This window comes from Homarus americanus, unplaced genomic scaffold (assembly GCF_018991925.1).
Source record: "Homarus americanus isolate GMGI-L3 unplaced genomic scaffold, GMGI_Hamer_2.0 scaffold367, whole genome shotgun sequence".
Taxonomy (NCBI): Eukaryota; Metazoa; Arthropoda; class Malacostraca; order Decapoda; family Nephropidae; genus Homarus; species Homarus americanus.
In genome coordinates, this window is record NW_024743709.1 from 4150419 (window position 1) to 4178272 (window position 27854).

A 27854-nucleotide genomic window follows, 5' to 3' on the forward strand; every position below is an offset into this window, starting at 1 on the left:
TACCGTATAGGCAGCATAAGGGTGACTAGTGCGTGACCTGTGAAACCGCCGAGTAGATATCTTGACAATTACTGGTAAGCCTGTGACTATCTCGCTAGTAATTTGAACCGCTTGTCTAGTCATCAGGTCTTTCCAGAACAGGAACACTCAACCTATATCCCCACTTAGCTTTTATGATAAATGATACAGTTGTAACGGAACCCTCCCTCATTACCAACCACTTCAATGATTATTTTATCAGTGAGGAATTTGAAGCCTACCTGCAAAACTGATAGCAAAACCGGTTGTTCTTGTCCTGTCACGGCAGATGGATTATTATCGACCATCATAAAAATGTCCAATGAGCGTCATTAAGAATGTGGCCTACCTATTACTACCTGTTCTCCTACACACACATAACTTCTCCTTCGCTAGTGGTGTCCTTCCGGATAAACTAAAAATTGCTAATGTTCACCCAGCATATAAAAAAATCTGGTGATGAAGGTCATATCGGTCCTCCCATGTATCGAACATCCTTACAGATTCTCAGTTTGGATTTAGAACGAGAACGTTAACTGAGAGTACTCCGCCGTCCTTTACTAATGATATCTTGAACTCCTTTGATGATAGTCAGTTCACAGTCAGAATATTCCTGGACCTCTGAAAAGCCTTTTGATACTGTCGACCATACCATCTTACTATCAAAGCTTTAACATTACGGACCTAGGGGCTTATCCCACAAATGGTTTACCTCGTATCGAACAGAAAGCAGTACGTCTGCTATAATAATCATTATTCTGACTCCTCGCCGATTTTGTATGGTGTCCCTCAAGGTTCCATTCTCGGCCCTGTACTGTTCTTGTTATACATAATGATATAGTCCACACCAGCACACTCGTAAAACACAACTAATTTGCGGACGATAGTAATCATTATGCCAGCCACTCAGATCTTTCCTTGATGATAAATGAACAATGAAATGACTAAAGTCGGGAACTGGGTAATATGTAACAAACTGCTCTTAAACCTCGAAGAAAACCCATAACACAATCTTTCACAGAAGGAAAACCTACCTCCAGATCTGGACCCCTACACTTTGGTTATACAATCCTCAAACATAAACAAAATACTAAATTCCCAGTACAATAAAACCAATAAACAGTGCGGTATCCTGTATCACAGCCGTCAGTCACTCACACCAGAAAACTGGCCTTGAAGAACCATCATAGGTAGCGCTCCAAAAATAATTAAAAATATATTTTTTTTTTACCAGATTCTTAATCAGTATGTTCTGGAGTAACAATATTGAGATTCTGAACAAAATCGACGAGATCAAGATTACGAATGAAACGTTAAGTCTTAGTAAACTTAGCCTAACCAAACCATAGAAACCAGAAATACCTGACCTAACTTCCTCCGACCCCCTGGAGTGTAAGAAATTTGCCTTAATTAAGCGATGCGGGAAAATAAAAGTGATCTTTGTCTGTCTCTTACCAGAGTACCACGTATGACAATTTATATTGTACGGACACTCGGAATCACATCTTGGACACTTTATTGACAAAACGAGAACACTGTGCGCCCTAAAGATGCCAATGGCTGAGGCTTTCTTCTCCATCCCAAAATGCGCTGAATAACGCGTCAGTTAGCCAAAGTACACCCTTCATACACACAGACGCCTCTTCCAACTGGCCACTCACAGAGACTTATGCTGATTGGCCAATGAAGAATTAAGCTGATTGGCCAATGAAAAAATAAGCTGATTAGCCAATGAGGAATTAAGCTGATTAGCCAATGAAGAACTAAGCACATCCTAAGACTATCATGTCACATCGACACTGACGCTGATTGGCCAAGTTACACTTAAATGCAGGAAAGTGTAATTAAAATATAACAAATCAAAATAACTCGAAATATATACATTTCCCAAGGTAATGTTATAGAATAAATAATTTTTAGTTTTGTCCTCTATCTCCCTGGATACGATTAAAATATATAAATGGGTGTTGCCAGCTACTACATATTAGCCTTTTAATCAGCATGTTCAGCAGTACTTACAATGACATTTTGAACTATTCCACATTTTCAAGATTATAAGCCTGAAACGTAAGCCTAATACTTGACTAATATTTGGTCCGATAAATCTTTTTTTCTCTTGGAACTGGAAACTAATGCTTAATTGCTTTAGCGTATCCAGTATAACACACAAACATCGAACAGTGCCATGGAAAAAATTTAGATGGCATGTTATTGAGTGAACCACCACTGCGTTATTAAGCGTTCCAGTGGTATTAAAGCACTCTCCTTGCGATTTTTTTTATGGAAAACACTCTTCCTTCCAACATGAAAATGAGATGTTGGATTACTTTAGTTGTTTAGTACATCAAGAGGATACTGTATTATATTAGGGAAAAAACAATGGCTGAAATCATGTGCTAACCTATCCAAATCTAACCTAAATCTTAACTCGCCTCTATTTAGAAAACTAAGCCTTTACACAAGAAAACGAATAGAACACCAAGTAGTCAGTGTACAAAATTGTCTAAAAACACCCCAATACCGAACCGCTGACGAACCAAACAGAACCTGACCTAATCAATCTGGCAAATTTGCAGTTTCGGCCCCAACTACTGTTCGACCAAATGTTTTTGTTTTTCCGTAGCAAATGGGTGGTTACTCAGTTGTCCCCCCCCCCCAAAAAAAAAATTAGTCTGAGTTGGGGCTGAAACTGCATAAAATACCATCAATCTAACCTTACCTAACTCCCTAACAGAGGAGCTCCGCCCCCCGGCATATTAAGCAGAAAGAACTTACTTTGATATCTGGTACCACTGAAAGCAACTTTCTTGAAGCGGCATTGTGTGATATCCCGATGTAGGGGACGTAAGATCGGTTGTTGCACTGAAACACATTTTTTCTTCACTGCCATTTCTCTGCTGCTGCATTTTGAACACTTGTACGTCCTGCCAATTAATCCAAGTTGACAAATGAACTCTTGAAAACGGTCTTCATCCTCTACAGGCAGAGATAACTTGCAATAAATCAAAGAACAATCTGAACAACCCGCACTCGGAACAGAATGTCAGTACTACGTAGATGGCTATTGGAATCTCTTTCCTTCAAGAAAGGTAGAGTAAGGAAGCTCAGCTCCCTTAAATTTGCGTGTATTTTTCATTGCTGCCGTTCACTACGCTATCTAGAGCTGACCGACATAACTACAGTATTCATAGAAAACGGAAGATGCCGTATAGCGGGCTTACTATACTAACCTAGACGTATTTATAATCTGGTATTTATATATTTATTTATACTTCATTTATTCATTTATGAAGAACACCTAATTTAATTATCATTTGTAATACGTAAATCATTCCAAAATGACTGAAATTACGGTCTCCAGTATTTTGTTCATGGTTAAACACATTTTTTACAAGATCACTCTTGTCTGATTGTAGAGGTATAAAGGTAAACAAGAATGTGATAATGCACTTTATTATATAAAGTAACAATAACAAGAAATACAAAAAGGGCTGATTCACCATAACAATCTTATCCATGTACTTTTTCCTGTGACTTTTATTCCGAGTCAAAATTGTCAAATTTTTTCTAACTTTTTCCTGCGACTATTTCCGTTCACCGCGCCAGTAATCTGGAGAAATTTCATATAACTATTAAAACAAGAGGTCAAGTTTCATAATCTTCCTCAAACTGAGGCCGATGATTCCTTTAAACATTAATGTAAACACACCTCATAGCAGACATGGGGCCGAAGCCATGGTAACTTAAACTAGTAACTACACTTTATCTTCATGACATAATTATAAACTTACCGGTCTTTATCCTTAGGAAAGCGATGGAATTTTATGTCTGTGGCTTTTCTTGTCCTTCCTACAACCAACACAACCATGACAACCACGTGGAGCCATTTCCTGTAACTTGGTTTTGTCACACTGAACGAATCTTGATGTCCGGCTACAGTAGATGACGTTATCACACAAAAGTGATTATCGTAGACGAGACTCACGCGACGACACTGCTGTCTATCGTTAACCGACCCAACTACTAAGTACCCAGGTAGTGATTTGATGCTATTTTTGGGTAGCACGCAGCTGTATGGGGAGTCGAGCCTCCTTACTCTACCTTCCTTGCTTTTATTGGCGAAAAGAACAATAAGTATACAAACTTACAGTTTTCTTAGAATCTAATGCTACTTGAAATAACCTAGAATTGATTCGAAACCGATATAGAAGGGTTCAAATCCACTATCTGAATGTCATCTTTCATACACAAAAACCAGGGAAAGTGAACCCTATAACATTGAAAACACGACAATCAATATTTATGGTCATAAAACAATGAGACACGAACACGATAGAAAAATTTGATGAATATTTACAGTAAGTATTTTATTTCTACACATACTAAACACTTGGAGGTGGTTTATTACTGTCATGTGATAAAATATTTTTTACCGTGTTTTATCCCGTAATTTCCATTTTTTATGCCCTGCCAACTACAGGTGATTTATGATCGTAGATGAAGAAAAATGAAAAAAAAAATAAAATTACAGGAAAAAGCTTTGGTATCGGTTTATTATTTCATATCTGAAGAACATTTATGGAAAAAAGTAAACGAAATAAAGAACTAATACCATTTTTTTTCAATAGTTATGCCTGGCCGAGTACATAATTTAATATGTATTGATTTTAAAAGCTGTAACTCATGTAAATATTATAAGACATGAGAAAAAATCAGGTTTCATTATGAGCTCCATTAAGTGGGGGTTCGTGGCTTCAGTAGAGGGTTCAGAGCCGGTGTAAACGAACCCCAAGTTTGTGTTGCTGTGGACGTGTCAAGAAAGGTTATGAACGAGTCTTGTGTTGCTGACGTCTTACTGAGAGTTTAGAAACCTTAGAAATGTCAATAAATGAGAAACGTAGCGTGGAGGAACAGTTAGCTCTCTACCGGCTTCAGAAAAAGAAGGAAGAGGCGAGAAAATGTGTTAAACGGCGACTGTGGAACTTCCTTTACTCCATCATGACACTCGGGGCATCAAAAGACACTTTCCTTCCCTCCAGTTCTTCATGTGTGACAGACGATAAATCAGATATAAGTAGTGAAGAACCAGATATTCCTAATAGCAGTAAAGTCATCGGTTCTAAGGCAAGTATTAAATAAAAAAAATAGATTAATAAATAAATTACTCTCTTGATATTTTCCATTATAAAGTAGTAATCTCTGGAACAGGGGTGCAAATTAAGTAGCAACTTAAAAAAAAATTATTAAAGACACTCCAGTAAAGATTCAGGTAATTTCTGAGATGTGGACTATCACCAGAATGAGTGGTTTGATTTTGTTCATTTATTTTCATATCAGCTATTACAGTACAGTATTTTAAAAGCGGCACCAACTTTTTGTTTTACCATTAATTACCAGGTATAAGTATTTTGGTAGAATTATCGTTTCGGTCATCCACCTACTGTATTTGGAAGTACTGTAGGTCAGAATCATTCAAAACACATCAAAAACCACCGGAAAAAAACATAATTTCAATCTGACCTAACCTAAAACTTCTCTCGGACGGTGGTAACTTAAAATCCAAAAATTCAATGGATGACTGAAATAATGATACCATTATTTTTTTTTCTTTTTTTAGATTTCCTCTATCTAGAATCGATCATAAATCACCTGTAGTGGACAGGACCTGCTGGGTTCAAGCATACTCTCCTTTCCACAAAAAACCTTAAATTACACCATGACACTTCAAAAAAGTTGCTTTCATTGGTATCAGATATCAATAAGTAAGTACAGTACTTTCTGTTTAATATGGCAGGGGGTCCAGAAGGCAGAGCCCCCCCCCCCCCAGATAGGAATTTAGGTACGGTTAGGTAGGTTTCTTTGGTTGGTTAGGTCAGTGTCAATTAGATTCTCGTAAATGTCGCCTCTTTTAAAATACTTACTATAATGATAAGAACATCTGTGGAAAAAATAAATGAAACCGAACCACTCCTTCTGGTGATAGCGCTGTTCACAGACATTACTAAGATTCATCATTGACCATAAAGGGAATTTAAAATGCCAAATTAATTTTTCTTCTACTTTTCATGGTAATTTAAAATATAACTATTTTTGTCGCTGTTCATTTATGTTGATAAGACCCTTTGCCTCTACCAACGTCAATGGTTTCTTACAAAGTGGGCAGGACTTTAAAGTGAGGAAAAATGTGGTGTTTAAACACTAAATTGATGTACCAATCAAGCCTTTGAGAAGCTGACCTAACATTTCCTAACCTAATAGATTGCCTATTCTTACACAACTCTCACTTTATTTAACTCAACCAGACACGTTAAATTCCGCTGAACGTGATATAGGCATTATGAGGATACAGCAAAATTTTTGGATTTTACGTACACTAAAAACACTTTCACAGGATAATACAGTATATTCAAATATCTTTCACCTCAACTTCACATGATCAGCTTTGACCAATGAGAGGACAGTTCCTATCTCTTGAGAGAATTACGCTTGCGTAGTATCAGGACTTTTTGAATGTTAGGAAAAGTTAGGTCAGGTTTTCAAAGGTTTGATTTATGTGTGTTTTTACCCCACAATTGCCTTCACCTTCGAAGCCCTACCCACTTTGTGCATCCATTGTCATTTGGAACTGGGTAATATATTCACTTACTCCAAAAATAAAGGTCATATTCTTTAAAGCATCATCATTTTACATAATGATAAGCTTGTCTTATGTCAGGTAAGTCATACAATGTGACAATGTTTGAAGTGTTCCGTCTAAGTAATGATTATGTGAAGTAAAAAAATCATGTCGCCAGAAGGTAAAATGTTGACGTAGATTAATGTTGAGAAAAATAATTGCTTAAATACTACAGGTGTTACGAATATATTTGAAATCCTCATAATTTGAGGGATATTCTTGAGATAAGAAAGAAGTCATGTTTCATCTTGAATACTTTTTTTTTAAGATAAATCATTTTAGGAATTTAAGATCTATGGATATGCCTATATTTATATGTAAAAATTTTATTCTTCTCACCTTTAGGGAACAAGGAAAAGAGTTTTACTAAGAAATGATGGATCTTCTGGAATGAGCACAGATGACAGTGAAGTAAACCTGCATGACACTACATCTAGGTTTTATGAAAATTACACAACACTGGATTGGGTTGCCATGGGGCTGAAGTCCATGATGTGGCTGTTGCTCTTCAAAGTGTTTATCCTCATCGAATTTGGGGCAGTATTTTTTATTTTTAGTGCCTTTGCCTTAATGTGGTAAGTGCATGCAAGAAATTTTCTGGTAAATATGTCAGTATGTTATTGATTGGGGAAAAGAATAGATTAATTTCTCATTTTTTTTAAAATCATTTTCTGATTTGAGTTTTGGGAATAAGCATAATTGCTAAATTTTAAATGGTACATACAGTACTTTGTAAGAAAGTGAATTAGAAGAAAGAAAAAATTATGGTTGAAAGGCTTGCATGGTCAAAATTTATAAGGTAAATAGGCTCGTTACCAAAAAGCATATTTATTTTATAATATAGTACAGTACAGTACAGTACTGCAAATTAAAATATCTCGGGCTTTTTTTAACATCCAAACACAAGAGTTGATATGTAATGTTTAATCTTTATAAGATGTAAGTGACAGTATGAAGAAGAATATTTTTAATAACCTACAGATCATCACCAAGTGACCTAAGATCCATACCAATAAAACATCCTCTGGTCAAGCCTGTCTTCCCCAGAGGAAGAGGATACTTTGTCCATGTAGTGAAGCTTTTGGTGCAATATAACCAGTCTTATCACCCTTTCAAATCAGTCAAAATGGATATGACCTAGTAGTAGACTCAACCACTGAGGCTTCAGGTTACTGAATCAAAACTAAGTTCTAGACTCACATTTCAAGCTCCTATAAACATAATTGGGAGGGCGCTCAGATCATTTAGCATTAAAATTATTATAATGGGCAAGATAATTGGGGCCAACAACTCCTCGGTTTGGTCTTTAGTTGCCCCCAAATAAGTCCAAGAAATACTTTTGATAGTTGCCCCCAAAAAAGTCCAAGAAATACTTTTGATTCTGTACCAGTAGTTAATTATGGCTGTAAAGATCGACACATTTACTTACTAACATTATTATTACCTTTACTATTATTACTATTACATAATCTGTATTATTACCCCCACTATTGCCAGGTATTTTTTTCACCGGTATTATTATTATTATTACTGTTTCATGATTATTTTTTCAGGTACAACTTGAGATCTGAACCAAAGAAAAAGGGAGAAATAAGTGCATATTCAGTATTCAACCCAAACTGTGAAGCCATAGAGGGAACCTTTACTGCTGAACAGTTTGAACGAGAGCTTTTGCATAAAATGTGACCGTGTTGCTGATGGCAGTCCAGTACTGTATGGAGATAATACATTCAGTATATAAAACAATACTGTACTGTAATTGCAGGCAGTCACCCAAGTGTTGAATCCGCAAATTGTTTTGAAAAAAATGATTACTCTGAGGTTTTACTTATCGTGTCATGATGATTATTATTGTTTGTGTCGAAAGTGTAAGACCAACCAGGATATTTTTTCAATATAATAATATTATACAAGATAATCTAGCTCATCTGATAAAGCTAGGACTAAATGGTTATTTTATACAGGTATAAGAAATCTAAGTGGAATAAAATGAAACTGCTAATAAAGGTTCTCTGGGATAACAAAGTATTTTATATTAAGAATAAATTATTTTTAAAATGTTACTTACTAGTCTGTTATTTACATTGTGAATTTAATTACTTTATTATTAAAGATAAGTGCGAGTATCACACCAGGAACAGCTAATACGAACTCAGAAGTCACCTTTATTTTGATGTGGGCAGCTTAACTATCAGGATTGAATTGGATTGAGCTGACAAGTTGAGATTATGAACAACCTTTTATCAGTACAGTACAGTAATCGCTTCTTCCCTAAAGAGGAGGAGGGAAGAAAACTGTGTGTAGTTGTAAGCAAAAGAATGTGGCTGTTGAATATATTTCCTCTTTTAAATTCAATATACTCGGTATTACAGTAAACTTTCATATCTAGCACCTATGGGAACAGAGTATTGCTGGTTAATGAAAAAATACTGTTAACTGAGAAGAATATTTACCCAAGCAATTTATAACACTGAATAATATCTTCAGTGAAATACAGTACATAGGATTTCATAATGACATGAACAAGAGAAATAATAATTTTACCCATTCCTCACCTACCTTGGGATTATATAACTTCACTGCCCACTTGACCTTCTTCACCTGACTTACTTAACCTCATCCCCTCTTGAATCATCATGAAAGCCCTTCACTATCCTTTGTCGTCTGCTTTATTTAAAGTATTTGTTTTATTTATACAAGTAATACACTATATATAGGGGGTCCCCGGATTATGAACGGGTTCCATTCCTGAAGACGTTTGTAAGTCAGAACACATGCTCTATGCATACTGTACTTAAAAAAAACAATGTTTAAAACCCCACTATATCATAGCCAAAGTCGTTATATACTGTACATCTAAAATCACTTAATTTAAGACAAAAGAAGAAATAGAATGACAAAATACAGTAATTGAAAGTAAAAAATAAGTCATCAGGTAAATGAAATGCTGGAAATTTCAAGTTTAACCCCGTTCGTATCAGCAGGCGTTCAAGAGTTGGACTTTCGTAAGTCAGGGACCTCCTGTATGCTTTTATTTAATTTAAACAATTTACTGTAAATATACAATGCTCTGCATATAAGCAGAGTACTGTACAGTTGTTAATGCAATTATCTTGATCATTATGAAAAATATTTTAGATTGTGAAATTCATTCATCCTTTCCTGCCTCACTCTTAACCAGCGGACACATTGACATTGGCTGTACAGAGCAGTAGTACTTTACTATCAGTCAGTTAACAACACCAGCTGTGAATACGAGCTGTGTTATTCGTAATCCAAATGGTTTTCAAGGAACCTAACCCATTCAGATAACAAGGGATATCTGTACACTTATCTCTGATTATTCACAAGGAATTCCTTTTGAAAATACTCTTGAATTCCATTGACAAAAAAAAAAAATTATGCAGTACACCTACCTGTACGTTCCTTTTTTACTGAAATCCAATTATAATTAACAGTAAGGATGGGATACATTTATCTAGGGTTGGGGTGGCAACCCTGGCTGGTTCTCTCGAGAGGGCAGTAAAAGAATATGTTGAACTCTTTAAATTGCTAGGGGACATGTGAGCATGGGGATCAAGGAGGCTGCAGTGGGTGCAGGTAAGGAAAGTGAAAGGTTACAGATAAATAGCACTTGGAATAATGAAAAAGCTAAAGTAGGCAGGGAGTTAATACCTAAGCGCGACAAAGAGAGGACTCAAATCGCGACTAATTTAAATGTCTTGCTATACAAGCAGTAGAAGTATGAGAAATAAAATGGATGAAATCAGGGTGTTGGTATGCACCGAAAAAATCTATATACTTGTAATAGCATTTACCAAAACATGGATAAACTTACTCATGTGAGTTACCTTTCAAATACCAAATTAAAAGGTTACAAATTATTCCATACCGATAGGCAGATTAGGAAAGGAGGCAGGGAAGCAAGGGTCCAGTGTACTGATAAGTAGGAATCTTGAACCAAGACAACAATGCATTTTGCTCAAAACAAAGCTAACAAAGTACGTATTGTACAGGGAGTCCCCGGGTTAGGAAAGGGTTCCATTCCTGAGGATGTTCTCAAGTTGAAAATGTACGCAAGTTGAAACACGTGCCATGTGCATACCGTACTTCAGAACAATGTTTAAAATCCCACTACAGTATATCATAGCCTAAGTCGTTATATACATCTAAAATCACTTAATTTAAGAGAAAGGAAGAAATAGAATGACAAAATACAGTAAATGAAAGTAAAAAATAAAGTCATCAGGTAAATAAAATACTGTTAATTTAAAGTTTAACTGTTCGCATCGGCGGGCGTTTGTAAGTCAGGGACCCCCTGTACTTGGGTTCATACAAAGGAGTGTTGGTTACAAGACTAGAGAGGTTATCCTAAAAATATATCGTGCGCTTGCGAGACCTCACTAGGATTATGCGGTTCAGTTCTGGTCACCGTACTACAGAATGTATATAGAATCCCTAGAAAGCATTCAGAGGAGGATGACAAGACTAATCTCAGGGATTAGGAACCTTGAGTACAAATAGACTAAAGCATCTTAATTTACACTCCTTCGAGAGAATGAGGGGCGATATGATCGAGCTGTGTAAATGGAATTCAGGGTTAAACAAAAGTAATATAACAAACTATCCAACCATGAGTAAACTTGTAGCAATGGTTTTAAAGTAGACAAATTTAGATTTAAGCACGAGGTAGGTAAACACTGGTTTGGAAATAGCATAGTGGATGAGTGGAACAAGTTACCTGATGTCATCATTAAGTCAAACAAGCTGGATAGCTTCAAATATAGGTTGGACGGATACATGTATCCTCGATATTTGCCGGGGTTAGGTTCCAGAAAACTACCGTGATAAGCAAAACCGTACATATCGAAACACACAATCTAAGGGAAAAATTAGTTTTGTCCCACGACCCCAAAGATGCATCCCCTAACTGACCAAAATATACCCCCAAAAATGTGTAGGTACACTAAACGATATAATACTAGTAACGTATCTTTACTAATTAATGAATAACAAATCAACAATGTACAGTACTGTACAATATTGTATTATGAATGACAGCCATAGTAAAATGAAAGGCATGGTGTCGGTGAGAGAGAGTGGGTGGGAGGGAGGAAGGTGTGAAATGGGTGGGATATCATGTAGTGGACATCATGCTTGTCTGCTCTGGCTAAAGCAAATCCATCACTGAAATTATGAGTTAGGTGGTGATAATAGAGATAGTGGTGGTGATCATGAGCAGGTGCTGGAGGGAGAGAATGTGGCAAGTGGTGAGATGATGCATCAATCAGTTTGTTTGGTAACACTGGCTGCCCCACTACCAGACACAACTGAACAGCTGATGTCCACCCACAAAATTGAGTGTAAGTATAAACGAACAATGTCATATTCCTTCCACATTGTTACATAAATTTTAAATTATGGAGTGAGAAAGCAGAAAGGTGAGGGTGATTAGAGAGGTGCAGTGGAAGGAAGTGGTAAAACGCAATGGGTGTGTTGCCAAGCGCATGCTTATTCTTGTCGGGAACATCGGAACATTCAACCAAAGTACAGCTGTATACACACGTCTTCGTCACTTGGCTGGATCAGGAACCTTAACACTTCTTGTTCACAGGAGCCATGGTGGAAGGTAAGTAAAGGTAACAAAAATTACACCAAAAACAAGAACGGAACAGGAAACCGTCTTCAAACACCAACCAAAACAGAGCAGGGAAACAATGTCACTGAAAGCTGGTGCCACGAGCTGTGCTGCCATCTCTTGACAGTCACTGGTACGGCTGGCTCTCCAGACCCGCCGCTGTCCCATGATAATTCCGCGATAACCCAGATCAATCGGCGAAAATCGTACACAGTTGCAATTGAGGGTAACGTGATAAGCCATATCAGCGAATATTGGGTCCTATAATTATCGTGGATACATGCACGGTCTCTCCTCGACTTACGACGGGGTTCCGTCCCGACGACCAGGTCGTAAGTCAAAAAGGCAAAAGTAATACATTGAAATTCTAAAATGGGTGTCTCTTTTTCTTCTCAGCACCACGAGAACTCTCACTTTTATGCTTGCCAGCCATTTTAAATGGAATTACAAACGAAAATTTTGTCAGTACACAGCACGATCACTTACAGTACATCGGGACTTGAAAATACGTAATGTCCGGGTTGTCGTAAGTCGAGGAGAGACTGTATATGAGCGATAGGGGTTGGGTGTAAATAGGTCAGCCTAGTATGGGCCAATAGGCCCACTACAGTTTCCTCCATTCTTATGTTATTTAATAGCGAAAAGTACATAAGTAATATAGAATCCTGAAAAAAAAATATAGCCTATCTGAAAAAATCAATCATTGTGACTGCACTGTTTTGATCTTTATATAAGGTATAATGCACTATACAATAAACATGTACACAATTTATGTACAAGTGTAAAATCATTAGAAATAAATAATAAGAAATAATGACTGTTTATGAAGAAACATAAGCTCATGAAAATACAATTCAATGAACTACTCTTACCTTGAATTTTACTCAAGACAGTGAATTACACAGTAAGCATATACAGGTAAATGTTTTAGTACAGAATTTATGCATAATACTTGAATAAAAAAAAATATACTAATTAATCTTATAGTAAAACTAACCTTACAGTACGATGATGTAAGCTGGTGAGCTGCTGGTTGTATTGTACTGGCAGTAGATGCCTAAAATTTTCAAACTTACTTAGATCTCCATCAGGGATTGCCTGTGCAATCTTAACAACCTAGGATTGCTTTTGTTGTTGTGGCGCTGTGGTAGCAGTCCCTATTCACACACAGAGGTCCAGGGTTTGATTCCCAACTAGTGAGGTATTGTTTGGATATGGCAATCTGCATGCTATATGGACTGACAAGATATATATGTAACCCCGCGTTTCCGAGCTGGATTCGGTAAAATACTACTACGACCACATAGTTGGCACGGGCAATCTCCGATGGAGGTTCACGTTGCTAAAAAAAAAACCAAAGAACAGACTTTGTGTGAAATAAAACAAAGTCTAACATTGTTCTTGTTGTCCTTGTGGCGTGGTGGTAGCAATCCTAGTTCATACGCAGAGGTCCAGGGTTCGATTCCCGACTTGAGGCATTTTTGTATATGGAAATTCGCGTGCTATATGAACTGATGAAGCCCTTATCACACCATACTTAAAAAAGTTGAGGACCACTGTACTTCAAAGATTATGAATGTGAGTCATATTATGAAGTGTAGATTCCTGCCCAAAGGTCATGAAAAGAAATCAGTGATATAGAGTACATAGGAATCTTCTGATTACAAAAAATTTTTACTCGACAAAATAAATAAAAGTGGAGAAATAAACTCAAAAATTTTATTCAAACACTTTTATTTTCTTAGAAGGGAAAAACATTTACACTGTACAATGGAATAAACTAGTAATGACTGAGTTTGGAGCCGCAGCTTTGAGCAAAAACAACGTGAACCTTTGAGATCTTAGAAGTAAGGACAAAAGAGGAAGAAATGGTAAACTCATATCAGCTATTTATGAATTTTGAGCATTGGGTAAGCTAAATAAAAAGCAGTCTAGGCAAAAAATTATGATTGATGTGTAAACTATGTTAAACTCCTGACTTGTTTCATGAAAACCACAACCCATTAAGAATGTGAAACTTCCAACTAATTTTATTACAAATAGTAACAAAACATTCTTAGCCACCTCCCCCCCCCCCTTTTTTTTACCACACAGTTCCAATGACCTGACTAGGCAGAGTAATGGCAGGAAGTATTGCATTTTAGTGTAGACATGAAATCATTTTACACCACAGAAGTACCTATCATTTATATTAGTCACCAATTACAGCAGTTTATCCCCAAAGCAGACATCATTATTAACTGCCGAGGGTTTCTTACTAATAAGTAAATGAATAGTCTGGGTAACACACGACCATGCAAGAACTACACCAAACTTTTAAGATCGATTTGTAATAGCTTCCTTGCTTTTGCTTGATGCAACATGGCACTTGCACTTAAGAGCTACTGTTTATACTGTACTACAGATTCTCTGCCTTTGGCTGGGAATCTTAAAAGTTTCTGCTCTACCACAGTACACCTTGCCCTTTATTTAGCTCAAAGCTAAGCAATAGACCCAATAGGCCACTTAGCACTGTTCAAAGTTAGCGGAGTACAATTATGTGCCCCTTTAAACGTGGCCTTGCCAGACCATTAGCCAAACTATGGCTGGGCAATTAAAATTGATCAAGTGAACTAAAAAAAATTGCATCTTGAGCTTGGTAAGAGTTTGCCAATGGATTGGACTAATGTTACTACATGTGCAAGTATCAAATTACTACTGGGATAAATGAAAATCCAATTAAAATTTATATGTACTCCAAAAGATTTTCCTTGAACACTTTATCATGTTAGACAAGCAATATATAATAAATAAATGAATCAGCAGGAAGTAATGTATGTATAATGCAACCTTCTGATATTTTGAGGTATTGCACAACCTTTCTTAGCATGGTCATGGAACTTTATTTAACCTAATAACCTATCCATTAAAATAAACAGGTCCCAAACTGTAAAAATCTTGAATTTTTTTATTTCAAACTTTTGAAACTTGATTTTCACTCGCCAAATATACGACAATTAAATTTTACCTTTGGACAGTTGAAAGTGAGCTGAATTCAAGTGAAGATAATTACTACAGGTTGTCAGCAGTGACAAAAAACATCAAGAATAGTCTAGACTTTTCAGTGATTCTGTATAATGCTAGTGTATATATAAGGTGGTTTGTTTTAAAGGACATGGTCTAGAACACCTATTTCGACCATGCCCCTCTAACAATTTCCTGTTTGCCTACATGTGGCATAGGCCATCTATTGAATTTGTCAAATAAATGCTACTTGTTGAAAATAGCGACATGCCTTCCAGGCTGGACAATGTAAACGCAAATACGCAAAACATACTACGTATTTTGATTCCAAAATATTTTGACAAGGTCAAATTCATTTTAGCACTGTAAACTATTTTTTAGGAAGCTTAAACCTCAAAAAGATAAATAATAAGTAAAGCAGCCCAGAGCACTGCATCATTACAAACCTTTGAGAAATACTATAGTGGAAAACAGTAGATAGATAGTGTTTGGCGAGTCAAAATTAACTTTGAAAAGTTTTACCCCACAACGTTCTTATTTTTATAGTTTGGGACCCATCTAAGGGATTTTTATTCAAAATACCTAACTGATGGCTTTGAAGAGAAAACCAAGGAACATTTGATCCATATACATGAAATTTCCACATTAAAAAATACTATAATAATGCCACAAAGATGTAAAATATGCTTCAATGCCTGAATAGTTTGTGGTATGAAATTTGTTTTTATACACTCATGAATTGGGGCAATCACAGCCTTAGTTTCAACATTAGACATCCATAAATTTTGAGGATCAGTTTACAAAACAAAGCTCAGGAAAAATCAAATAATAGTAAAAAATTATAACCAATTTTGCATAATAAAGCTGAGAGCTAGAATGGCACACAAAGAAATTATCTGAAATAAACAGCACAAACTTTTTTGTCTGAAGCAGTATTAGATACATCATGAAAAAAAAATGAAAATGATGAATGCAATGAAATAATTTAGAATCTGAAATACCTAGCTTGGAATGAAATGAAAAAATGAAATCCATAAAGAGGTAATAATTTGTAATGATTCAACCATTGGCGAGGAAAAGAGAAATGTTTTATTTACAGAAACATCATAACTATTAACTCTCAGGGATTTTGTTAATGTACAGTACAGCCTGGTCCACTTTTTCATTTTATTATTTAAGCTGGAATAATTATCTACAGTACTTTACCTGTTTCACTATGGAAAGTACAACCATATATTGCAAACACTTAGGTAAGTCTCTAACATCCAGGATAAGTTTTTTAGGACCTAATGTTTTTCAGTGCACTAACACAACCTAAGTTCTCACTTCAAAGTAAAGTTCAATTTCTTAACACTTCACTCACAGCACCATACTCTATTTCAGAGCTTTATTTTCTTTGTAATTCACTTTTCCGATCAAGAGCACCAACACACTTTGAAATTGTTTGTGAATTACTAAATTTCTGTAAATATATTTTTGTAAAACTTATTCCCCTTTAAAACAGTTCTGGGGAAGCTTGTCTTGATGTACTGCGGGTCACTCTAATACCTGGTGATGTTTGTGTTCCAATGGTTCTTAATTCCGTAGGAGCAGTCACAAGCAGATAGGCAACCTCCCGTGGCGAGACAAGTGGTTTTGTTCCTTTCAGTCTCGTGTTTCCTTCATCAATTAAAATTAAATAGTAAATGAGTTTAATACATCAAATTTTGAAAAATATAGTCATATTGATAAAAATTTACAAATATTGTAACAAGGATTAAGGCTGTAATTATTTTGTATTGGATATGGATATACCGTACAGTAATCATACCAATATCATAAGGTAAACATTATGTAGTACTAGTACATTAATATTTAAAACTCTTGAGTTTTAACAAACCTGACTGATCTTCATATCAAACTGTTAAATTTCATACTGTAAGATGTATGACCCAAAAGAATATTTGTAATTTTTAAATTAAGTGTTAAATTACTTGCATTTCTAGGCATTAAAAAGACATTTTGTTTCCTAATTACAGCACAATGCAGTATTATAAAAATACATTAGTATCATACAAGGGTATTGTACTAATAGTTATCTAAAAAACAACTATTCAGTCTTCCAAGCTCAGATTTGTCATCTTAATAATAAATTAAGTACTGTACATACAATACTGCTTTCAGGTAGTATGTCATGACAAAATATTAATTACAGCCAAAATATAATGTTAAAGCTATGTGAAAATGTACATATACAGAGTATTCAATAAAATTTTGCCTGTAATAAATTTAATTCTAGTTTCATATACCAGAATATAATTTAATAACTTTAATACAATATACCCTTCAAAATACAAAAGAAATGAGGCAAACATTGAATCCCTTGCAAATTCATCCTCACAGAACTATATTATGAAAAGTACCCAGTTTGCATTATTCATGACCCATCCTTCCGAAGGGTAATACAGGAGGCCCCCCAAATTCGCGGGGGTTGGGTTCTCAAAATGGCCGCGAATCGCCAAATCAGTGAATAACATTTGCGGACCGTGGGGGAAGGGTACATTTTTACTTGTGTACAAAGAGATGTATATTCCCTTAATTTGTTTGCCCTTAGGAACATTATATATTTTACCTCTATTGTATATGTGTGTGTGTGTGTGTATGTATGTGCTGTAGACACACACACACACACACACACAACACATACAAATAAATAATAATTGGAAAATACTTACAAATAATCAGAAACAAATTTATTAAAACGTAACAGTCTACCTTCAAGTCTGTGCTTTATTAGTAAAGTAATAAAGCACAGACTCAGGGGTAGACTCACATTTTTAATAAACCTGTTTCTAATTATTTGTGAGAGTATTTTCCAATTATTATTTATTTGTATGTGTTTTGTGCATGTCTACACACACATTTACAATACAGGTAAAGGAAATAACTGTCTCTAGAACAAATGGCTCCCTTTCCCAGCCGCAAAAATGCCGGCAACTTTATAACTACCCACAGACATTGTTGGGTACATCCAGGGTGTCATCCGCAAATAATAGAGGCCCGCGAAACAAAAATCCACAAACTTAGGGGGGCCCCCTGCACTGTACAAACTTATATCTAACCTATGTCTATACATGAAGGTACAGGCAGACCCCAAATTACAAAGGGGTATCTTTCCAGAAAAACCTTTTGTAAATTAAAGAAAATGGTTCTACAGACTTTTACTGTATTATAAAAGTAAAGTTACTGTACATTCTACATGAGACATTCCCCAAGTCTTAAAATGCCACAAAACCTATTTTTACCCAAAAATTTTGGTGTACACTACATAATAATTTCAAGCCAACAGTAAGCACAAGTGAAATACACACTGTACTGCAGGCATGAACAACCCACGGCCCAGACCATGTGTTTGTGCGGACCTTGGAGTGATCGAGAAATTCTATTTAATGTGGCCTGCAGTTCAGGTAGATGCAGCCAGTTCATGGTGAGTAAAGCAATATTTATTTAAAGAATAATCTTCACACAAAATTCATTACTGTTTCATCACCTAAGAGTAAATAACTAGGAAAATGTAACAGTGAAATTACTATATATAGTCAAAAATATAATAATTTTAACTTGCGGAAGTTTATGGGCCAAGTACGGCACGGTCCGTTTCATAGATTAGCCGCTATGTGGCAAAGGGTCACTTGGGCATTAACTAGGGTTGGGTACATACAAGTGGGGTCATGGGCAGTGGTCACAGGATTTAGCTAATAAAGTGCTTCCAAAATAACACAACACCTAAATCACACCTAGGAAACCCATAGTTGCCGAGTGATTACCATTGACATAATGTAATTAAAAATTTCCAATCGTCATTATGACCACTAATTATCCCGCAATCGAATCATGGCGATACATTCTCAGAGAAAATTGCCAAACCTACAAACCTTCCAAATTCCACATTCTCTTACAACTGTACATCTTTATTGCACATAATTACTGTATGAAATGTAAGAATAGTCTAACTTTCCTTTAATAAGATTTTCCACATTAAATTAATATAAATAAATGTCGTATAGTAGCTTCTCAAATTTCGTGAGTTTTTTAATTCTTAACGTATTATATTGGAACACAAAAAATAAATAAATAAAAATTTTGACGGCAGAAACTTGAATTTCGACGGGTTTGAACGGCCCGCCAACGTGCAGACGACGTGCATAACCGTGTAAACAGCGTCATTTCTCTTATGTACAAAAGATTCATTATTGTTTATTACTGAATGTCTTTTTTATTGAATTAATGTTTATGTGTGCAAAATGAGCAATACAATTCATTAATAATACGTAGAATATTAAAACACACGAGGAAATGACACAGCATTGTATGCGTTGATTACAAAACCAGTGACTGACTGGTTCTACATATAAAACTGAAGAAAATAAACCTTGGTTGTAGCTGTAGTAAAATTAATATGGTTGTTTTAAGTAATGTTATTTAATGTTAATAAATGGAATAATAGAAGTGGCTAACGATAATGGTAAAGAAAAAAGAGAGATCGCATATGTAAGTGTGCATGCGCACACGTGAAAACATATCATCATTACTTTACATAAGAATATGAAAGCAACACTTATTTACTGTTCATATATATTTTAATTAATGTTTCTGAATTTGTTTTTATTGAATTAATGTACGTGTGTGCAAAATTAACAATACAATTTATTAATAATACGTGGAATATTAGAGGAGACGAGACGGCTGCCGGCATTGTTTATGTTAAAGCTTACGAAACCAGTGACTGATTGGTTCTACATATAAAACTGAAGAAAATAAGACCCTGAGTTTAGCTGTAGTAAAATTAATGTAAAAAATGAATATGGTTGCTTGAAGTACCTGTAATGTTATTTAATGTTAATAAATGGAACAATATAAGTAGCTAACCATTAATGGTAAAAAAAAAAGTGAGACTGCTCGTATGTAAGTGCGCACATGTGAAAATATATCGTCATTACTCTACATAAGAATATGAAAGCAACACTTATTTACTGCTCATATATATTGAAGGGTTAAATGTTGTACTCTGTATAGACAAGCAGAGAGAGAGAGAGCAGCCGAACTGCCGGATGTAAACAAACCTTAATTTCCCGCGGCTTTTTTTTTTTAAGGGGATTAGCCCACCCGGGCATAGGTCACTGACCCACATTGGGGCCTGAGGGGCAAAAATTTAATACTCCTGTAATAATAATAATAATTCAGATAAGTAAAAAAAAAAAACTGCCTATCTACCTATTGGACAAACTAAAATCGTTCCGGACCACGGGAGTTTCCGGACCAAACTTTCATAACACAGGTTTTTTCCATATATCGCGCAGAGTGTCCGCCTCGAGACACTATTTTTAGATTCGCCCCAACCGCCTGCTCTCGCCTCTCCCCCCCCCTCCCTCCCTCCCGCCTGGGCAAGCCGCGCTGTAAGGTTGCGCAGTGTGTGTCTTCTACTAACGTAAGTGTTACACCTAACTTTTAGTTTTCCTAACTTAACTTTTATTTTTCCTAACCTAACCTCTTCTATATTACTTGTTTGTTCATACCATCATAAAGTTAAGATAAAATTTTTACTACAACATTGTTGTGTGTCGTCAAAAAGTGGAGTTTGGGGGTCGGGCCAGTTTCTATTGGAATTAATCCCATATGTTCTGTTGTTCACTTAGCGCGGTTTTCACCTAACACCCTGTGGGTTCTATTGACCGCATTAAGCGGGGTACTACTGCATATATATTAATATATATATTATATATATATATATATATATATATATATATATATATATATATATATATATATATATATATATATATATATATATATATATATATATATATATATATATATATATATATATATTATATATATATATATATATATATATATATATATATATATATATATATATATATATATATATATATATATATATATATATATATATATATATATATATATATATATATATATATATATATATATATATATATATATATTATTCCCTAATGTGAACTCGTAAATACCCAGTAATGTATAATTATATACGGCAATGTATATAAAACACTACAAAAATAACCTTATTACTATACAAGATAATTTCTACATTACACTATACTATACCCATGGAATATATTACACAACACTTACATAAGAAGAAATATGCAATACTGTATATCAAAAGCACTTTTGATAAGAGAGCAAGGAGAGAGGCTTGGTGTAATGTGGTATTTCTCAGCAGTGATAATGTATATATCTTATTAAGCTGCATACAATTCCTACACACTATATAACCCTTACAAGTTTCTCTATAGGCTACTAACTTTTTTAGAATCGATACAAAATGGTAAAAAAGGGCTCTTTCCTGAATCATAAGTAGTAGGTAACGTTATCCTTTAATTGTAAATTTTGACCTGGTGACAACTGGATATGATGACAGGATGTGGGCCACACAGCTCCAGGCGTAGGAAAACCAACATCGTATTTTGGTGCCTGTTAGGAATTACTGTATGTAGCCAACATTTCAGTTATCCAAAAATTGGAACTACAATGATTTTGGCAATACAGTATAATGTATCATATGCATTTTGTCTTCCTTTCCACTACAGTTAGCAATTAATAGATACAAATCATCCTTCTAGAAGTTATGCCAGAAATTTGATGTGAACTTCTGAACAATGGTATATTGTAAAGAATTTGAGTGCAGGGAAGCACAGTATACAATGTGTATGTCTGCAGGCATGCCTGTTCTCTCTATCACACTTTTTTCTTTTGTAAACTCCAGCTAAAACAATTTGACCAGAACAAAAAAATTACCTCTTCCCTCTACTTCTCCATCTTTATCATGTCTCATTCATCTCTAAATTGTACCAAACATGTTTCCCATTCATCTCATACACCCAATTCACTAGCACAAACCCTGGTTGGATTTGTCTAGTACTGTGCTCATGACTCTTCCCAATATATATACAGTGGTCCCTCGATTAACAAACACAAGTGGTTCCACAGTCGTTTGTTAACCAAAAATTTTGTTAACTGAATCTATTATTTCAGTGGGATATTGGGTAATTGGTTCCAACTCACAGAAAAGGAACATACAAAGTAAAGCCAAAAAACACAAAGTCAGAAACACACCTAAAAATCCCCATAATCGCCCTTAAATCAATCAAGGATTCCAGCAATGCGAATTATATTCTCCTAACTTTAGTCTGTGATATTACATAAGATAAAAACTGTAAGCCTAAAACCCTGGCTGGGCAGATGGGGGAGAGGGAGGTGAGGTGATATGTTTGAGAATTGGTGCCAAGGTCTAATGTGTGTTTATTTATCAGTCCTTAAGAGTGACTAAGCTTTTCTCTTATAAAATGCCATTGAAACAGCCTGGGAAAATATAATTTACATTGCTGGGATTCTTGTACGATAGTGATCAATTTGAATATAAACAAGCTATAATTTGCACTATACATAAAAATTTTAGTACCGTAATCATTTAGTATATGTACTGTACAGTACAGGTTTGCACTTAGGTCATTTATTTCTTTTAGTATGGTATGTATATGAATAAAAATAAATGAAATTTATGCAAATCTACCCAAAAATAACAGTTGAAAAACTTGTACACCATTAAAATGTACTAAACTAATGTACTAAAATTTTTATCTCTTGTGCAAAATATATTAAATTTATATTCAAATTATTCACTGTCTTGCAAGGATTCAAGCAATGCAAATTATATTCTCCTAACTTTAGTCGGTGATATTATATAAGATAAAAACTGTAAACCTAAAACCACCAAACCCTGGCTGGGAGGGAGGGAAGGGACATGTTTGACAGTTGGCACCAAAGGTCTAGTGAAGTATTTATTTGCTTATTCATGTCCTTTAGATTTGAGTTTTTGTTTTTTGCTTATAAAATGTCATAGAAGTGACTGGGGAGAATATAATTTACATTGCTGGAATTCTAATAAGACAAAAAGCTTAGTAATCATTTTGTACATTTTGAGTACATGTACAGTACAGCTTTGCCCTTAGGACAATGTGTGCATGTAAATGAGTAAAAATAAATGAATAAAGTTACATATATCAAGCAAAAAATATTAGTTGAAAAACTTTATGTAGACAGCTTGGATGGCTAAATTTTAGAATTACCAATAATTTTAATATAAAAAATGCAAAAATATTCAAGAGCACAACTTTCTTGATATTTATTCCACTGGAAACGAATGTAAACATAGAACCAATTACTGTATTGGCGGGCTAGCCGATCGGCTGATGCTCACAAAAAAGCGTGTTTCTCCTAAGGCTTTCGTTAATCGAAGTTTTGTTCGTTAATGGAACTGAAAATCCTTATGGGAGCTAATTCCTTAACCGAAATTTCGTTAATCAAGGGACCACTGTATATTGGCATCCTACTTGCCTTATGCAACTCTCAAGAGTATGACTTCCATTTCCTCCAATTTGCTGCTTTTGTAGTATTTCTCTGTACATTCTTATCTTTAGCAGTCTGACACATTCTCCATCTATATATTTTTCAATATGTACATCTTTCCACCATCATTCCTTAATTATTAGTCCATTTCATGACATTCACCCCATTTCCTAAAAAATCCTTATTCTAGCTTCACTAACATTAAATTCTGTGTCCTTCTTTGCTACTTACAGTTACAAACTCTTTCTGATTAAACCTGTGTCAATGCAAAAACAAACAACACTAGGCAGTTTCAACCATGATGTTTCTTACTCTCTTACCTTCAGTTAGTACTCGGAATTTGTCTGTCTGATGCTACTGAATATATTACGAGAACAGGGTATCAAGTGAATTATAGGGATGGGCAAGCTACTGGTGGGTGATGTGACACTGATGCTAAAGGAATTAACCAGATAGATATCATTGGTCTTCTTGTGGAAGGGGTGCACCATAGGTGAACATATCTATTATAACAAGAAGAGTAACTGTACAAATGAAGTCTATTTGTTCTTGATTCTGGCCATTTTGCATTATAACAAGATGAGACTTGTATGAGTGAAAAAATATTAATGGGAGCAAAATATAGTTTCAATTATATGCCAACAGAGAATGTATGACCTGCTTTCAAAGTAGTAGTTTTAAAAATGATAAGCCAAACAAAAGAACGATATAGTAAGTCCTTCCACAATATTGCTTACCCAGGTTAGAAGGCCTATTTGCTATTCTATTGAGCGTTCAACTCGTTTTGTAGAACTTGTATCACCATTGCTCACTACTTGTCAAAGATAACTGCCAAATTATGATTGTTTTTCTTTTTACACACACATCCATTCTTTTAGAAGTACTGGTAAGTTGCTCAACAGAACTGTGGCATGCATGCATCATATTTTCTTTGAACACTACAAGAACAGTCACCTCACAAGTTCTACATATCTTGTGTAAATGAACTTTTACTTAAGAGTAAGGGAAAAAATACTGTACAGTACTGTATATGGGTTCAACTCAGACTGCAGTTAATGCCAACAAGAAAAGAAGTGTAAAACCCAAACATGTATGTGCACTTCCCATATTAGTGAAAGTGAAAATGGAAGACAAAACACATGAACCACAAAAGAAACCTTAGTTACTAGTCGAAATCAAAAGCAACGTAAGACAACTTTGGATATTTAAGTTTTAGAGACTATATTATTAAATAAAGATTTGTTATTACTTTATATACAGTATAATACAATACATTAATAAATGACTGTAGTTGAGGATAAATTTAATAAAATGAGACAAAAAAAAATCCATATTCTTAGTGGTTTCACATACCATGCACAGTACATTCATTTGTATTTATCCTAAATACAAATAATTACTTCTTCATAAACCTTTAACCCAACTCTGAGTACCTACAGTAGTGTTAACAGAAATCAGAAGTGAAAAAACAACAAAATACTGATAGCTCAATAGTCATCCCCTGGAAGGACATTGAATTATCAGCACTGTATTGAATTTACAACCAGGTGATGACTGTGTTCAATGTTCCGAATATAGCCCATGGGTAAATAATTCAACACACAACTTGCCATAAAAAAAATTCTTTGATCATTAAATCATCATCTTGAGCATATTCACATTTAATGACAGACCACCAGAATGTGCTGGAAAAAAATTGCATATGCCAATATCAAGAGTTAAAACTGAAGACTTACCATCATTTTTAAACAAATCACTACTTTAGGTTACCTGAAAGGGAAATCTTAAAATATTTAGAGACTAGGTACTTACCCTTAACATTTTTCACTATATTATTATTTTGAGGAGCCACACAAGGAGGTGAGGCAGTTGTAGGAGAGTAGTAAACTGTGGCATCATTAGATTCCTCATTTTCAGAAGAATCAAACATTTGAGGGGAGCCTACACCTGAGGAAGAACTTGAGTCGTAATCGGTTTCACTGCATGAACTAGAAAGTCTCTCAGCTCGTTTTCTCATAACAGCTTCCATCTCTGGGGTAAACTGTGAAGGAGCTTCCTCATTGGTGGGACTACTTCTGTTACTGTAACAGTTACTGCAAACCAGAAAAGATACCAAATCAAAATTTTACCATACAGATGCACATTAAAGTTTTTGTTAACTTTGCCATCAAGAATTAGGATAGGTTATACACCAATGAAACCCTTGTCAACTACTACAAGAATGTAGTCCTTAATAACAAGTTTAACTCTCCTAAAGCCAATGGTCCACATTCTTAATTGACACTTCTACATCCCATTTTCAATAAGCTGTAAGGTAAATCAGTCACTTGCAATAAGCTATCTTAGCCCAATATTTGCCAATGGACAGACTTTGATACACTCTGTATATGAATACATCAAGATAAGTTTCACTCATGCATCCAACCATCAGACCTATGAGGTAACTGGATATACCTGGTATCATCATACCCCTTTTCAAACACAGTTCAATCTTCAAGTGGAAACATCTGAAAACGTGCAACCAAGCCAAAACTGAAAACTTTAAATTAGCAACTCAATGCACCTATGGTATGTTACCTTCTGTAGTCATAAAATCTGATATTCTCTGGGCATCGATGAAAAATGCTTCAAATCTAAGTTTAACCAGAATGAAAATCTTTGAACTAAGAAAACTGCATGCAATACAGTATATAGATATATATATATATATATATATATATATATATATATATATATATATATATATATATATATATATATATATATATATATATATATATATATATATATATATATATATATATATATATATACACTGGATTAAAATACAATGAGTAAACTGTACAGGAAAAATGGGGATACTGTTTTGAACAGCTTATCATACCCTTGCCTTAGAACATATAACCCCAAACAGCTCAAACTACATTTAGCTAACTCTACTATGACTAGGGACAGGTTGCCCCATACTTTATTCTGTAACATCGAAGCCGGGGGGTATATGAAAACAACGTACAATATACTGTACATACATGATGCATCTTCCAGCTGTAAGTGGGTAACCCACCCCCACCCAGCTATAGGATTAATTCAAGTAGAATCCCTTACCTGTTGTGTCTATGCCGTTTTTGACATACGGGAGGCGATGCTGATTTTTCTCTAATTTTATTCAAAATTTGTATCATCTGTGGGGTAGGATTATCCAGGGAAGTGTCTTTCATGACCAACCTTTTAGGTCTTTGTTTTTGCTTACGAGCAGCCATCTTCTGGTTCTCCTTTTCAATCATTATTTCTTCGGTGTCAATGCAAGGTGAATCTAGCTGACAAGGTTTACTTAAACTGATGCCAAGCAGAGAATCCCTTGGGCAAGTTCTAGTATTAACTCTGTAAGAGAAAGATGGACATGCATTACTCACTAATTGTATTTTTATCTTCATTTACCTATACAATTTACAAACTCCAGCATATACAGTATGTACTCTTGTGTATTTAAAACACACACACACCCAGCACACTTGGAAATATCTATCATTTACTTGCAGATCATTACAGTAAAGGGGATTGAAATTTCCTACCTAATTACCGCCAAAATGTTTAGTTATAACTGTACATGTAAGATCCAAGGGTTAACAAGGAGAGACTGTTACCTTATTACTTTAAATGAATACAAGACCAATGTCAGTTCAGCATACCTTTTATTTCTGGGTCTACAGGGAGATATGTTGGAAGTTCTCATCATCTTCTTAGGGGTGAGTTCCGCTATATTTTCTTCTTCTTCTGACCGTCTCTTGGTGGTTTTCTAGAATGTAAATATTTCCATGGGGTTAGCAATAATCCAACTTATAAAAACAAAAATCTAATAACCAATATTTCAAATACCATTTGAAAATGTCAATAACAAAACAACAAACATCAAATTATTTGCTAATACCCATGAAAATCTTTACTGTCTAATACACCTCATATAATATGGTAGGGATTGAGAAAAAAATATCTATTTTCCAAGCTTTATTATTCATAACAGTATACACTAGAACTTAGAAGGTGTTATCTTTCATAGTACAAAAATATGACAAGCAAATTTATCAA

General features: G+C 34.9%; 2 protein-coding genes across 6 annotated transcripts in view; one reads left to right on the plus strand and one right to left on the minus strand.

Moving 5' to 3' along the window:
- The first annotated feature begins 4773 nt into the window (after positions 1-4773).
- Positions 4774-8757, plus strand: LOC121877338. Its single transcript, XM_042383050.1, has 3 exons — positions 4774-5142; positions 7040-7269; positions 8248-8757. The coding sequence occupies exons 1-3, from the start codon at positions 4897-4899 to the stop codon at positions 8378-8380; spliced, it is 609 nt and encodes a 202-aa protein (XP_042238984.1). The 5' UTR covers positions 4774-4896; the 3' UTR covers positions 8381-8757.
- Positions 8758-15050: 6293 nt separating this feature from the next.
- LOC121877331 (serine/threonine-protein kinase VRK1-like) overlaps positions 15051-27854 on the minus strand; it is an 81935-nt gene continuing 69131 nt past the window's right edge. For 4 of the 5 annotated variants that reach the window (XM_042383033.1, XM_042383031.1, XM_042383034.1 and 1 more), the window contains 4 exons: positions 27458-27564; positions 26874-27149; positions 25581-25861; positions 15051-16994 (listed from right to left, as the gene is read on the minus strand). In XM_042383033.1, the coding sequence (XP_042238967.1) occupies positions 16831-16994; positions 25581-25861; positions 26874-27149; positions 27458-27564 (828 nt within the window). In that variant the 3' untranslated portion in view covers positions 15051-16830. Of the gene's footprint in view, positions 16995-21412; positions 21834-25580; positions 25862-26873; positions 27150-27457; positions 27565-27854 lie in introns of those variants that run through there. The other variant, XM_042383035.1, reaches the window with a different exon arrangement.